The sequence below is a fragment of the Epargyreus clarus genome, unplaced genomic scaffold, assembly GCF_041222505.1.
Source record: "Epargyreus clarus isolate Ecla_fem2 unplaced genomic scaffold, WU_Ecla_fem_2.2 ptg000014l, whole genome shotgun sequence".
Classification (NCBI taxonomy): Eukaryota; Metazoa; Arthropoda; class Insecta; order Lepidoptera; family Hesperiidae; genus Epargyreus; species Epargyreus clarus.
In genome coordinates, this window is record NW_027332222.1 from 9,465,393 (window position 1) to 9,480,035 (window position 14,643).

The 14,643-nt window shown below is 33.0% G+C and overlaps 1 protein-coding gene across 9 annotated transcripts in view; it reads left to right on the forward strand.

Annotated features, from left to right (window-relative positions):
* Positions 1-14,643, forward strand: part of Mmp1 (matrix metalloproteinase 1) — a 39,617-nt gene that overhangs the window by 6,172 nt on the left and 18,802 nt on the right. For all 9 annotated transcript variants that reach the window (XR_012102876.1, XR_012102878.1, XR_012102875.1 and 6 more), the window contains exon 2: positions 644-973. Coding sequence is in view for 4 of the 9 variants with exons in the window: in XM_073079978.1 (XP_072936079.1) it covers positions 812-973 (162 nt within the window). In the remaining 5 variants the exon portion in view is untranslated. The remainder of the gene's footprint in view (positions 1-643; positions 974-14,643) is intronic.

The window sequence follows — 14,643 nt, forward strand, 5'->3', positions numbered from 1 at the left end:
ATAACAGTGTGTGCTGACAAGCCCTCTTTGAACTGGGTCATCGGCGTCGGTGGACACTAGTGCGCTGATTGTTATCTTACTTCCAATGATTGTGTTACCGGCTTCACATAGGGCTAAATCCTATGTCAATAACTTGAAATGTTAACAAAAGTTTTGAAGAATTGTTCATTTTTAATCCAATATTTTCATTTTAGATACCTTCTCACCTATATTCCGAGACGTTTTAAGATTGTCTATTTCTTGGCATGATTAAAGATTGGCATAAAATAGATTTCAGATTTACCTAATTGTAGATATTATATAATTCTTTAGACTGTCTGTCCCAATTCTTTGTTATTTTCTTCTAAACCAGGTTTTTTTTAAACCTATAAATGAGTCATTTACTATACATCTTACATACTATAAATCTTTTTTATCTTTATTTTATTTACAATCAAACCGGAACCTTTGGCAAGTCAGGTGCGTTGCCGGTTCAGTAAAATTATCAGCATATGACTCGGCATAGTAAAAGATATGTAAGTAAAGTGACTCATAGCGGATATGATGTGTCTTTGGGATTATGACCTTTAGGTACATAGCCTTACAATAATCATTACGTTATAATATTATTATCTGCTTAACCAATTATCTCATTTTGTTTCAGATTCCGATCCAACGTGCCTTAAAGTAAACATATCGAAGAAGCAATACAATATTCATTTTAGATAAATATTTGTAACCTTACGGGTTAAGAGATATTTTTTACTAAGAATAATGACATATAGCTCAATTTAGGAGACAATATTTTTGATATATAGATTTTTAAGATCAAATGAAACTATTTAGTAGTACACGAGAGAGCATATCATTAAGAAGAATGGCGTTCATCAATTTAAGGAGTAGTTTAAGGATATTATGGACGATAGCGGCGACGTTCGTCTTCTTCAGTAGGAGTAGCGCAGCACCAACCTTCGGGTACACCGATAAGGCTATGGTAAGTCCCTTATTATTTATGTTTATATTTTTTATTTTTTTAAATATTTTTTTGAATTTGGTTTATACGCTTTTTTAGATTTTTTTAATACTATAAGTACCATATTATATTATATTTGCCTCGATTAAAAAAAGGGATTCGACCTAAGCGATTATGCTTATTAATATCTATTAGAATTAAATGAAAGCCCCAAAATACTTATAAGATAATTTTTTCGACATCAGTGTCAGACGAAACCTATTAAATTTGCAATGTTTGACCTCTTCATTATTTAAAGTAAACTTAACTATTTTAGTGTAAAAAAGACTTAATTTTACGGAACTAAACCTTTCCTTTTATTTTTATAAGCCAGTAGCAAAGTTACAAATAACGACCAAGCAAAAACCTAATTTTAATCGGATGAGTAACTCTTTGTAAATTCCGTTAAGTGAACAGAGATACATCAATAATTTAATCGCTAATAGAAATCGGAAATGATCTTGGCGTGGGTCGCAGCTGAGTCATTTTTCTCGCGATTTTACTCACCGGCGCCTTAAGGTGTTTTATATTGAATATCTCTCGGTAGTATAGTAAGGCCACACGTGATAACGTTCATTCATAACCAGTTATTATGCCGCTAAAATAAAAACATCTTCGAATTCCCTCACTTTGTATGAATCGCTCTACCTCCGCAAATTAAGTTAGTAATACAAACGTATGAGTCATCTCTGAACATATGTACGCTTATTGGTCATTAGACTTTTTCAATGGCTGCGTCATTTGTTGTATTTGTAAACCACGACAACTTATGGTTTGTGAATCAGTGTTTTTAAATGTTTATCGTTGCTCTATTATGCATTTTAATTAGCTATGCATCAGCTTTATCAGGAAGTAGGATGTTAATACATAATAATATTTTTTTATTCCTACATTTATTTCTTGTTACCTAAAAAGTGTTTCCAAGTTGATAAAGTATGAAAACATATAAAATTTTAAACATTTTTTGCCCATGTTACTACTAGTTGTATGATGTGGTATGATTTTCATAAGAATATGACTAAAATGACTAGTACCCTTCTAAAACAAGTTAGTATTCCGATGGGCCCTAATATGACCTATACGGAATAAAAAACATATTCACTATTTATGGCAATCCTTAGAAATACTAAACACTTAAAAACCTTAAAAATAGTTACGGGACAACCTATACTTATAAAATACTAGACACTTACAATCAAAAAATACACAAATAGTTAGCAAACGAACTAAATCTAAAAAGATAGAGTCAACTTATCTTAATCTTAACCGAACTACAGCTAGTGCCATACATCAGGAAACGCTAATCTTATTACATAAATCAGTTCGGTCGGTGTCCCGTGACTCAGTCTGTTGGGGTTTCAGAGGAAACTGCAGTCTGCACGGTTTCGGAGAAGTCGTGACTCAACCAAGTTCTAGGTCATAGAGCACCGGCCATCGACGTCTTAAGGGGAAGAACTATACAACGCTAAGCACGTATTTTTTTATGTGAATATTAATTTTGTTGCTATTGTTGTTCATTGTTTTATATTTTGGTAGATAGGGTAGATAGGGGCTTATTACTCGGTTGCCTAAAAAGCTAGATATTTAGTCGGTGCTTTTTACTCGAAAAGACTAAAATGTAGAGATTGCTGCATCAAGATAAAATAGCCTTAATATGATGATAAGTGCTCTTAAACAACAATGTTTAGTTTATGTATCTTATGTTTATATTGTGTACTCTATATTAATTATGATGTATGTATATTTATCGATATTTGACTATACTTAGAACATTATGTTATTTTCAATGAAGCGTAATAAATTATTAATATATATTTTTTCGCAAAATACGCCCATTAGATTCTTAGATTGAAAAATCAATATTATTTTATTAAAAATTATGTATTATTGTATGTATCGCATTATTGCATTATTATTATGTTCAACCAACCTTTTATTACGCTTTTTAACAAACAACAACAGAGTTTCATACTAATCGTGACATTTGAAACACCCTTTCTACGAGACGTATTATTGATTTGGTAATGTTTACATAATCTGATAATCACCATAGCGGTGTCAAGGCAACTTGTCCTACTAACCCCTTTACCCTTTCGCATTTTTCAGTGATAATTCTAATTTTGAAATCAATATTTATCACTATGACAATGTCTATTATTAAATAATGGTAGCATGTTAGTGGTAAAAATTATAAAAAAACCGACTGCTTAAAAATAATAAATTGAAAAGGGAAGTAATATAGTCTATTTCTTAATTTTGACAAACCATTAGAAAATCCAACCTCACATGTTAAAATCCGTCAAGCCGATTTGGCTGTAGGGCGTGCCAAAATTGAGACATAATTATATACATGACATGTTCAAAATTATTATCCTCGACATTCCAGTAAATTTTTTTTTTGAAGCTAAAAACTTTCATATATTTTTTATAAATGTCTCATACACGCACTAAGGTCTGACACTTAAGCTTAGCTTACAAACTGGTTAGCATTGCATAATACAACATTGACAATCTTTTAAAAGGCATGGATAGGTATAGATACAGTTATGCGAGTATAAGTATAGATGCACTTGACCGGTATTTATTGCTGCTTTATGTGTCATGGTTTTAAAAAGTTTTAATCAATCGTTTCAATTTAAATCAACGGTTTATGCTCTAATTATTGGTATAAAAAGTCACGATTACTCATTATGAGGTAGGCACATTTTGTTTGATCAAATAAGGAAAAAAACATAAGATACAAAGTGCAAAGTCGAAATACCAGAGTATAATCTGTTATTAGTATTTTAGTGTACCCGGTAGTCAATGATCACACGTCATCTGAAAACCTGTTTAATTCCTAGAGGTTTTTCCTATTCGTTTAATATTTTTATTTGATTACTATGTGATTTTCCGAGCGAAACCTTTGACACAGTCATTAGAGAATAAGAAAAAAGTTAAAATATATCAGTTATAAAGCAATCAGCGTGACACCGTGCAACCGGTTTGTGATCATTAGCGAACTTGTGGTATGTGTTCACTTGTTTTTAATTGGTTGAAATAACAGCCTTCGGCTCGGGAAACCCGTAATAATCTTAAAAGTCATGGTACAGGTAAAATCAAAGTTTATGTCCCTGTAGGAGGATCTAATGAAACATAATTATATTTTATTGAATTCACATGAGGTTGTGTCATTCCGTTACTAGCCAATTAAGACCTTCGTGACCTTAATTGTGACATCATAAGAAAACGTTATAATAACGATGACTTCATTTTAAAACTTTAAAATTATTTTCAAATACATAAAGTTTCTTTTATCTTTGCAACAGAAACAAAAATGAAATAGGAAGTGAAAATGAAGGCGAGGAAAGAAGTATTGAAATGCAGATATCGTTACTAGGATACGCTGTGTTGCAGACGAATGTCGTGCGTGTTTCATTGGATCAGGTCACGGAATCAAAATTCAAATGAACCTGCCGTGGAGAATTAAAGTGTAATTGGCAATACGTTTGTTTGTAATCGAACACCATGGGTCATTGTACTTTAGCGTCACGTGGTCTGCCTCTTTCAAATTAGTCAAGGTGTTTCCTGTCATTTTCAATACTACTGTTATGAATAACGTACCCTTATATAGAGGGTCATTCTCCCGGCAAATACCTGAGTGAAGACAATGGCCAACAGAAAGTGCGAGGAACCAACGTTGTTCTTTGTTTTCATCATTCCTCACCGCCCGAATAATGCGATATAAAAATTCGATGCATGTCCTCCCGAGCGGACATCTCTCGTAAAATTTCCTACGTTGTTTAGAACAATGAACCCCTCAATATTGTAATCTCGCTGTATATAAATATCTCGCCAACGGTTTTTACAGAAATTTAAATATGTTTATACAATTGAAATTCTTTAATACTTTAAGCGTTGGCGATTCATTGCTCTCTGTTGTCACCGGCTAGCGCGGTTGTCAAGGCGCTGTAGGTGGAACGCGATATGCATACCTAACTGTTACTTATCCGACAATTCTTGTAATGCGATTTGGAGAGCGTGCGTCACCGTATCTCCTCGGATCAAGCCACGACTCCACACCTTGTCAGCCGAGATAAACGTAACCAAAAACAACATATCTCAAGTCAACAACTTCGCAAGTCTTTAACCCTAGTCACGGAGTCGAGCTTTTGAGAAAGGAATATTTAGAGGTTCCGCGAATACTAAGATAATACAATGAGAACTGTTAGGTACGGCCGCAAGTTTATAACGAAATGAGATCCCATGTACTTAATTCCAAGAATTTCGAGATAAAACGGTGGAGTGTGTAAGAATTGACGATTAAGATGATCTTAAGTTGTTTTCTCGCTATGCTGTCAAAACAATCGAGCGAGTATCAAAACAACATAGCCAAAATACAGGAAAAGATTGAGATAGACAATTATGTAGGCATGACGCAGAGTGTAACAGTGTACAACCGAACAATAATACATAACCCCAAACCGGCGACACAAGATGTGACCGGGTAACCTCGAAAGTACCGTAAGGATACTTTCAGCACGGTCGTTGTCGATTTTAATGGTTTTTCAAAGGATTACTTTGTCCCGTACTAAGTATAAAACAGTTATAGCCTACCGGTTTGCCATTTTATATATCAATCTGACGTCCTGAGGTTTGAATCCCAGGCACAAACCTCTGATGTTTCTAAGTTATGTGTATTATAAATTAATTGTCCCTTGCTTACGACGAAAGAATAGGTACATCGTGACGAAACCTACAAGCATGAGGTATTTTAAAAAAGTCTTAACGGCGTGCGGTGAAATGAAATGAAATGAAATAAAATGAAATAAAATGAAATGAAATAAAATGAAATGAAATGAAATATATTTATTTTGTATAGCCAAGGGCGGCACTTACAAATTGTCAGTTACAATATTTTCTTAAACTACTACCGGATCGGAACGCGACGGTGTGAACAGTGTCAACCAATCCCCATTTGATCATCGTACTGGACGTTGGCTATGGCTTACTGTTTATACCCTTTACACCCGGCTTGTGCCCTGCAGTGGAAATAAAGGACTTACAACCCGAAGTGACTCATTTCAATTTTCTGTGTATCGGTGTACACAGATTGTCATTTATTAGCGGCATATTAATGGATGGTGTCGCGCGGCGCATGCTCGTCACGCACGCAGGAAGCGTTGCGCGACCTTCAACACGCGCGCCACGGCCACCGTCCTCTGATCACTTCTACTTATTGTTCACCACACTGTGTTCAACTCGCAATGTATGACCACTACTACTTATTCTTCACCTCTACTGTACCCTTACCATGAGTTTTTATTTTGACAAATATGACTGTTTTGGTATTTGTTTACGTATTTGCCCATACAATTTCCAATCAGCGCCCCTAGCGGATTGTGTCAGAACTAGGAAATCGTACGGGCCAATACGTAAACAATAACCAAAACAGTCATATTTGCCAAAACGTTAAAACTCATGGTAAGGGTACTGTATACTCTGTAGCAAAACTCGCAATGTATGACCAGTAGCACTACCATGAGTTTACAAAAGTATTACTCGCTAGCGACTGCGTAAAATAAATGTATGAAAAATTGTACAGCGCCTCTGGTGGTTACTCGTAGAACTAAAATCCGTAGTGGCGTAACTCGATACGTAAAAAACCTATCGAAATCAAATCGCTAGCGAATGTCATTATGATCTATTGCCATACAAATTCGGTCCCATGAGCCATTAATTTGACAGACGTTGTCAAGAAATACCGTAACGATAGTAGTATGTTATTCACTAGCAAAATGACAATAGTTTTCTATTTACAATTTCTATAGTGGCGTTTCTATGCCAACTCATGGTAGTGCTACTGTAGTACAATGTATGACCACTAACGTGGTTATTGGCATCTACATCACTTTACATTAGGTATATGGTCTTTGTGTTATAAATAATTGAACTATTTACCGACAAAAATTGGATTTACTGAGAAGAATATACTTTTAGAAAATGATTTTATAAAAGCAACGTGACTATTATCTTCCAATAAAGGTATAATCGGTTGTATGGTCTAATAGTCGAGGCTCATTTAAAATGGAAAAAACCACTACGAATAAAGCACATGAAAATACCGTATACAAAGTGTTGAAAACCTAATTAGCCGTTTACCAAATATTACTGTCTTGTTTGTTTATTTACAGTTTTAATTTCTCATAAAACTAAGGTTTGCTTAGAATTCAAAAAACCGCGCTCACAAATGGCGGCGTTCATTATAACTTACAACATTTTGCGGTTTAGCATTAGATAATACTCAAACATGTAGGTACAAACAACTATGTACGTCTTATATTTTGCACGTGTAGATCGATGATTGGCAAGTAATCAGTACTGGAGATCATTATATCTCGGAGGCAACACAATGTGCGCTGATACACGTGCTGATGATTACGGTGGACAAAGGGCCGCTGTGTCTACGATAAAAAAATAAAATCATTTTCTTTATTTTCCTGCGGAAAAGTGCTCGTTCGCACGCGATACATTCTATTTTAATGTTTTGACAATCGCTCTATAATTGAAAATAATTACTGCGGCAATTATTTATTGCTATTGAATGTAAAGATGAATAGGTGGTCGGGTGACGGCAGGTGCAGCCGGCGGCTACACGCGACCATCCCGAGATGTGCTCGAATTGAGCTATTCTCATTCAAATTAGAGTTCTCTTCATTCAAATCCCATACATATAAAGGTCGAATTATATGTACACAGAATGCAAGGTTGACAGAATCTGTATGGGATTATAAAACCTATCATTTCATTACGAAGGAGTTTATCCGCAAGGTCAAGTCGATTTGCTATTAACAGAATTGTATTTTTTTGATTATGAAAAATCTAGATATTTACGATAAATGCATGTTGGAAAATTTCATAAAAATGTCATTGAATTACTTCGGCTGTAATGTTTGCCAATGATGCAAATAGTTCTGTTATTATTATTTGTTCGTACAATCAAAATATATGATTCCTATCTCGTAAGTAAAGAGTAGGTAAATTGTAGATCCGAGCCTTGCCGGAAACATTAGGGAAACACCTTAGCAATATTTGCAATTCAAAGAACAAATATTCCTGTTTTTTCCTCGTATTTATTTACCTTTTCGTTTACGTAAACATTAAAATTGAGAAACATGCTATAAAAGAGATATTATCATTATTAATAATGTTAAAGAGTATCATGAATCCATCCATTATTTTCCCAATGTGCTGTGTTAGGCGAAAATTGTCACATAAGGGAAGTGTAGCCCATAATATTCACGTTGGCCAAATATTGATTACAAGACACACCATCGAAATCTTGACCGCGTAGGCATTCCATGATATTTTCCTCAATTTTTCACGCAATTAACACTTACAGTTATTTTTGACGTGTGTGTGACAGCGACGCGTACAAGGGATTTAAATCCCAAACCCCCAATAAGTAACGTCTAAATCCATCAAGCTACGTTGCAACGAAACAATAGTAATTTGTGTTAAACAAGCGATCATAATAGAATATTGAAATTCAATCAGCTTCTGATGCGTAAAATCTTTATTTCTTCGTTACTTATTTTTTTTTCTGTTAAATGTTATATTCTTTGTTTCTCTGGGTCGATTACCGACATTCCTAAAACGGCTCACGTTCTCACGTCGCAAATAAATTGTAATAAATAGGTAGTTGTTATTACATGTTGGAGATACACGGGTAGGAATTGCGCGTGCAACGTACAAACAACATTATGCAATAAACAATTAAGTAAGCCCATAATAATATCATCCGACCATAATTATCTGCTGTAATTTTTCACTATATATAAATGGGCAAATAAAAACAATCAAGTACTTTTTTCACTTTTGCTTGGCAAATGATTTTTGATTAGTATTAATGAGCTGCAATAAAAATTTGGAAAGCACGAAAATTCGTGCGTTTTTGTTAAATTTTTAATAACACTTAATTTTGATCACTGAGCATAATAGTCGTATCCGTAATTTAACGTTATCAATTAATATATAATTATATTCTCTGTCGTCACACACATTTTTTTGGAATAACCTGGAAAACTATTTTCCTTAAAATATACTTAATATTATTTGCATTATATCCGTGAAATCAGAATGCAGAATGTATGCATACCATAAGTTTTATTGTCATTATTTTGTTACAATGTTGCAATTTTTATATAGAAATACGGGTTAATACAATCCATTCACTGCCCAATTTACTCTCCAATTGACCCACTAAGCCCATGGAGTATTATTTACTTTGTTGGCCAGTCATGTTACAATTTATTCGTAACTCAAGGACGAATATTTCGTGTTATTATGCTCGTGTAATACATATATACACAAGTGTAATCATACATGGATTTTTAAATACGTTAATTATCTACATGTGCTACTAAATAATTACTTAATTATAAATGGTGTGTGTAAATTAATTAAAAGACTACAAAGTGATCTAATTATTCTCCGCAAGCCGTAAATTAAGTCCACGAGTCTGTAGTGGCGCAGATAAAAGTCTGTCGTACCTGCGTTATATCTTGAAATACACGTGTAGAGAAATAATTACTAAAAAAACATTACCATTCTATGGACTTGGAAAAACAATTGATATTCATTAAGCTAATTGTAATACCATATGTTATGGTTACGCCGCGTGGGCCCGGTTAGGTCATTGATGCGATTATGCAACACTACCTCAGAAAATTATAATACTGACACATAAAAGATACTCTATTAATTAATGATATAAACAAGCATTTAATCTACATAATGTTATGACAACAAGAAGTTATTAATCAATTGATATTATGCATTAAATTGACATTAAGTGAAAATATCTTTGAATTAATTAATTCCAAGTTTTTACAATTAATTAATTAATTTATTATATTAAATACGTACACGAGGAAGCAATTTACGAACATTAGCACGTGTATCGGTTAGAAATGCATATCAGAACTCTAAAATAGTTGCATACTTCTTAGAATATTATGGCATGTCACCACGTTTTCAACAACACCGAATAAGTGCATGGCTATCTATACAGTAGTTATTGTTATCACCGAGATAGTTAAGGAATCCAATGAATAGATAAATAAAGTACGTAATGTTTAAGGAATGCAAGGTGTACAATTCGGAGATGGCTAATTTCAATAAAGTAGAAATAAAACACTAAAAATATACTTACACGTAGAATACTTATGAATGTAAGTTTAAATTGTATACTAGTTATAAACCTTTTGTGCTTACGTATCTAGAGTTCTTAGTATTTATATCGTAATCGGTAATATTCTATGAGATAATAATTGCATTTAACTGCAATGACGTCAACTTCTGCATTTACTCAACTTTTGATATGACGTTACATACCTATATTTTAAGTGAGCATTTCTTTTATATATTTTGCAAACGCCACTCAACAATTGAGCGTTATTTTTTCCACTGTTTTAATACCACTTATGTATTTGATAGACATCTTAGGTCAACTGACCGATAGGTATATTTATATACCTTTAAATTTTTCTGCAACAATATTTATCATGTAAGGTATTTGTAATGATATTTAAAACATTATAGTTTATAAGTGTTACATTACGTAGTACATCCATATAAATATATTACTAAGTGTTATATAATTTATGCCTTCATCACTCCCATGAATATTCTTCCAAATCGAAACAGGGAGACAGACATATTTGTCTTTAAAAATATATTTCTAAGTTTCCAATACTTATCAAAGATCAAAATGATTTCAATAGTAAAGATAAAGTAGTAAATTTAAACGATTGTCAATCTGTGCAAAAAATAACAATGTTTGTACATATGTGGTACACATATAAAGGTGTTATTAATGCCCGCATTTGCAACACATGTAACCGTTTATGCAGATAATCGCTGATGTTATTGTGTATACGCGTGTTAGTGCATTGTATTATGACTATTCCAACATTTGTATTTGTTTAGGGTTTACATTATATTTTACAACTGTGGTAAAAGATACGATTCTGGTTTGAAAAAAATATTTGATAAGAGCGAACACGTATCCAAGTCCGTGATCAATAAGTTTGAGTTTTTTTTTTTAAATAAAACCGAAAGACAACTTTTAGATAACAAATAAAAATATAATTCTGGATCTGTTTAACTATTTTACCTTTAGTTTAAAGTGTCTTAAGAAAAATTAACAAATTCTAGTTAATCATATAATTACTCACATAATATTTTAATTATAAAAATCATAGTATACACCTACCTATGATATATTTATATGGCTATCTTTACTGAATCATTTAGGTTTTTTATCATATCCACGTATTCAGATTTAAACGGAGTATAATTGTAACTTTGTGTTAAGTGGTTATACCTACGATGATTCAACAATTACGCATAAAACAAATACTTAAGTGACAAGCCTTTCCGGAAGTAGGTACTGTAATAAAGGGCTATCTTTACATACACCAAGGTCTAAAGACGGATTAAGAAAATAATAAGAGGCTACTTACGCAATTATATGTTTTACCTATTGCATTGTTATTCTCCTACAACTAATAATTCCAATAACATTTATCCTTTGTTTATATTATTTGTAACTGGCTAAGATCAGTAACATCTGATTTGTGTAACAAAAAAAAAAATCAACAAGCTTTATTTATTTTTCGTTGCCATCTGCAAAAAAATGATAATTTATCTAGGTAAATGAGTGCCTAGCGCCGATTTCCCTTAACAAAAATGTAATAAAAACGAGTGTTGCCAAACAGACTATTGTACTTATTTTCAATCCTTCTTGTGTATATTTTAATCGATTTTACTCTGACAAAAGATAGAGAGATCGTTTTAATATTGTGTCTGTGTGTGTGTGTATTGTGACTGCAATTGAAGTAAATTGCAGTGATAGCCTAGTCGTTAAGAAACTCTGCCTCTTGGTCGAGGGGTCCGAGGTTCAACTCTGGTTTTTCAAAGTTATGTGCATAGAAATTAATTATCACTTGCTGAAACGGTGAAGGAAGACATCGTGAGGAAACCTGCATACCTGAGAAATCTAAAAAAAGTTTTCGAAGGTATGTAAAGTCTACGAATACGCACTCGGCCAGCGCAGTGGACTATGGCCTCATCCTTCTCATTCTGAGAGGAGACCCGTGCCCAGCAGTGGGACACTAACGGGTTGATGATGATAATGATGATTTACTTCTAATATCAATTATTAATAACGCCATCTTTGTTCGTATGCGATGTACGAGTAGTATTGAGATTAAATGTGTTAAACTAACGAACAGTCATCAATGCTAATCTTAACTCAATCGGGCTAGTTATTTAATCTTCGTGACTGGCGTTCTAACATACATATTCAATATGTTCTTCTTCTACATATAATAAAAAGGGCAAAATATTATGTCACTATAAATAAGAACTGTTTGTTTGTTCTGAATTGGCATACAAACAATTTGTGCAATTTTATATAGTAATGATTTGTACATCACTCCTGATTTTTTTAATACCACTACAATTCATGAATATCTGTATATAACCTCAGATAGGATTACAATCCTATATCTATGCTTTGCTAAGTCTGCCACAAATGAGAGCTAAGTTCCTATAAATGTGACGAAAGGAATCCTGTAACACACGAACATCGAGAGCCACTTTCAAAAACGCAAGGCTCTATTTTCAAAGTTTCTAAAATAAAATATTGAGTATCATTCCTGAAAATATCGCATAGCGAGTAAAGTCAGGGCTAATAGTAAAATATACTAAACCCCTTCTCACGATGTATCGTAACCACATTTTAAATATTAACTATTTTATAAAAAAAACTCGTTCGACTAGTTATGACGGCTTGGATCGTGAGCTTGTTTGTCTTCTGATGATTTAAAATGATAAGAATTTAAAATGTGTGTATAACTTTGCAGGATTATTAGATGATGACATACACAGTGTTATTTAAAGTGGTATTTTTGCCTTCATTCTGACTATAGTAATACAGAATATATTATTACAGAATACGTATCTAATATTATGGTAATATCAGAAATAGGGCTGCCATACCAATGCAAAAAATGTGTGTTTGAAATAAATTGATAACCGTAAAAAGTATTATAAGAAGGAATAAAGTAAAATAGGGTAAATTTTGTGACAGCCTGGTACGATGATTTTTTTGCGGAACTTGCTAATTAGGACGTAGGCTTCTGACTGCTTTCTTACAATAAATCATTTAAAAAAAATATCGTGCAAGTCGTAAACGGTAGATAGCCATACCTCCCTCCCAATAGGAAAAGTAGTTTTTGCACAAATATAGAATCTATTTTTTTTAAATCGACTGAAAATATATATATGATCAAACATAAAGATCACGTAAATACCTACAGTAGTATCTATACGTGCTAAAAATATTTAGCAAAATTCGTTGTACACAAAAACATATAATTATGTGTGTACGTTTTAACGTTTTGGAAAGTAACATTTAGGTACAATCACTTTCCAATATAAGAGGTGTTATTATTTTTAAAGATAATCGCCCGAGGCGTTTCCCCAATCTCGAGCTCCGACTCCTACCGTTACAGGGACACACTGACCCCGTTTCGCTTGTTCGATCTTTATACCAACGGATACTTGACAGACGTTACTTAAAATACTAAGTAAAACCCGCTAATGAGGTAACAGTTATTTTCTTAGAAAATATCCAAGTTTTAGAAAGGTGAGAGAGGATTTAGATAGACAAGATAAAAAATATGCGGCACTTTCGTCGTATTAGGCAGCATCTTGGTCTAGTCTAGTAGTTGAATATAATATTCTGAATCATGCGGAATGATATAAATTATGTATATAATTGTTAGTTTGATTCAATATTTTATTAGGAGTAACAAAATAAGAATAGCAATATTCTACCGATACAGTATAAAAATATAACTGTTATATAATATGTTAAATGTCATATAAATAGTATATTCAAATTCGCATATTTCGTGAATTTAAAATATATATGCAATATTACATAAACAATTCGTAAAATTTGGCAATGATAATTATTTAAAGAAGCTAAATAACTTCTTCAATGCGACTTAATTTAATTATCTAAAACTTGTTACGACAAAGTCGCGGATAACGACAAAATAGAATCAAGAAAAATACCTGTATCTAAGAATTTAAAAAATATTTTTATGACTTCGGTCACCTTGGTTTTATGGAAGTAATTATAACATCGCCGCTTATGTCGGAAGTATTTTGATGATCCTTGTGTTACGGAAAAATGTTCCAAACAAGGAATTTGACGACCCGCGTGGCGGAGCGGCCACCATACCGGTCTGACGCGCAAAGGGTCCGGGTTCGATCCCCGGCCAGACAGATATCTAAATGATGAATTTAGATTTCTGTTTCTGGGTCTGGGTGTTTGTGTATTTGTCTATGTGTGTGTCCATGGCACCCATGACACAGGGAGTGTGGGGCTGTGAGTGTAGAAAGCGTTTATTTATTATTATTTTAGAAAATGTATCGTTAAGGTAAGTGCAAATGTTTGTATACAGTGTAGAGAACCTACCTTTTAAGGAATTGGAATTATGTAGAATATTGTGGAAAATGAAATAGATACTGGTATTTTAAATAAATATAGCAGGTATTATTGTAAGTAAAGAAATATTTTATTACTTGCTAAAACG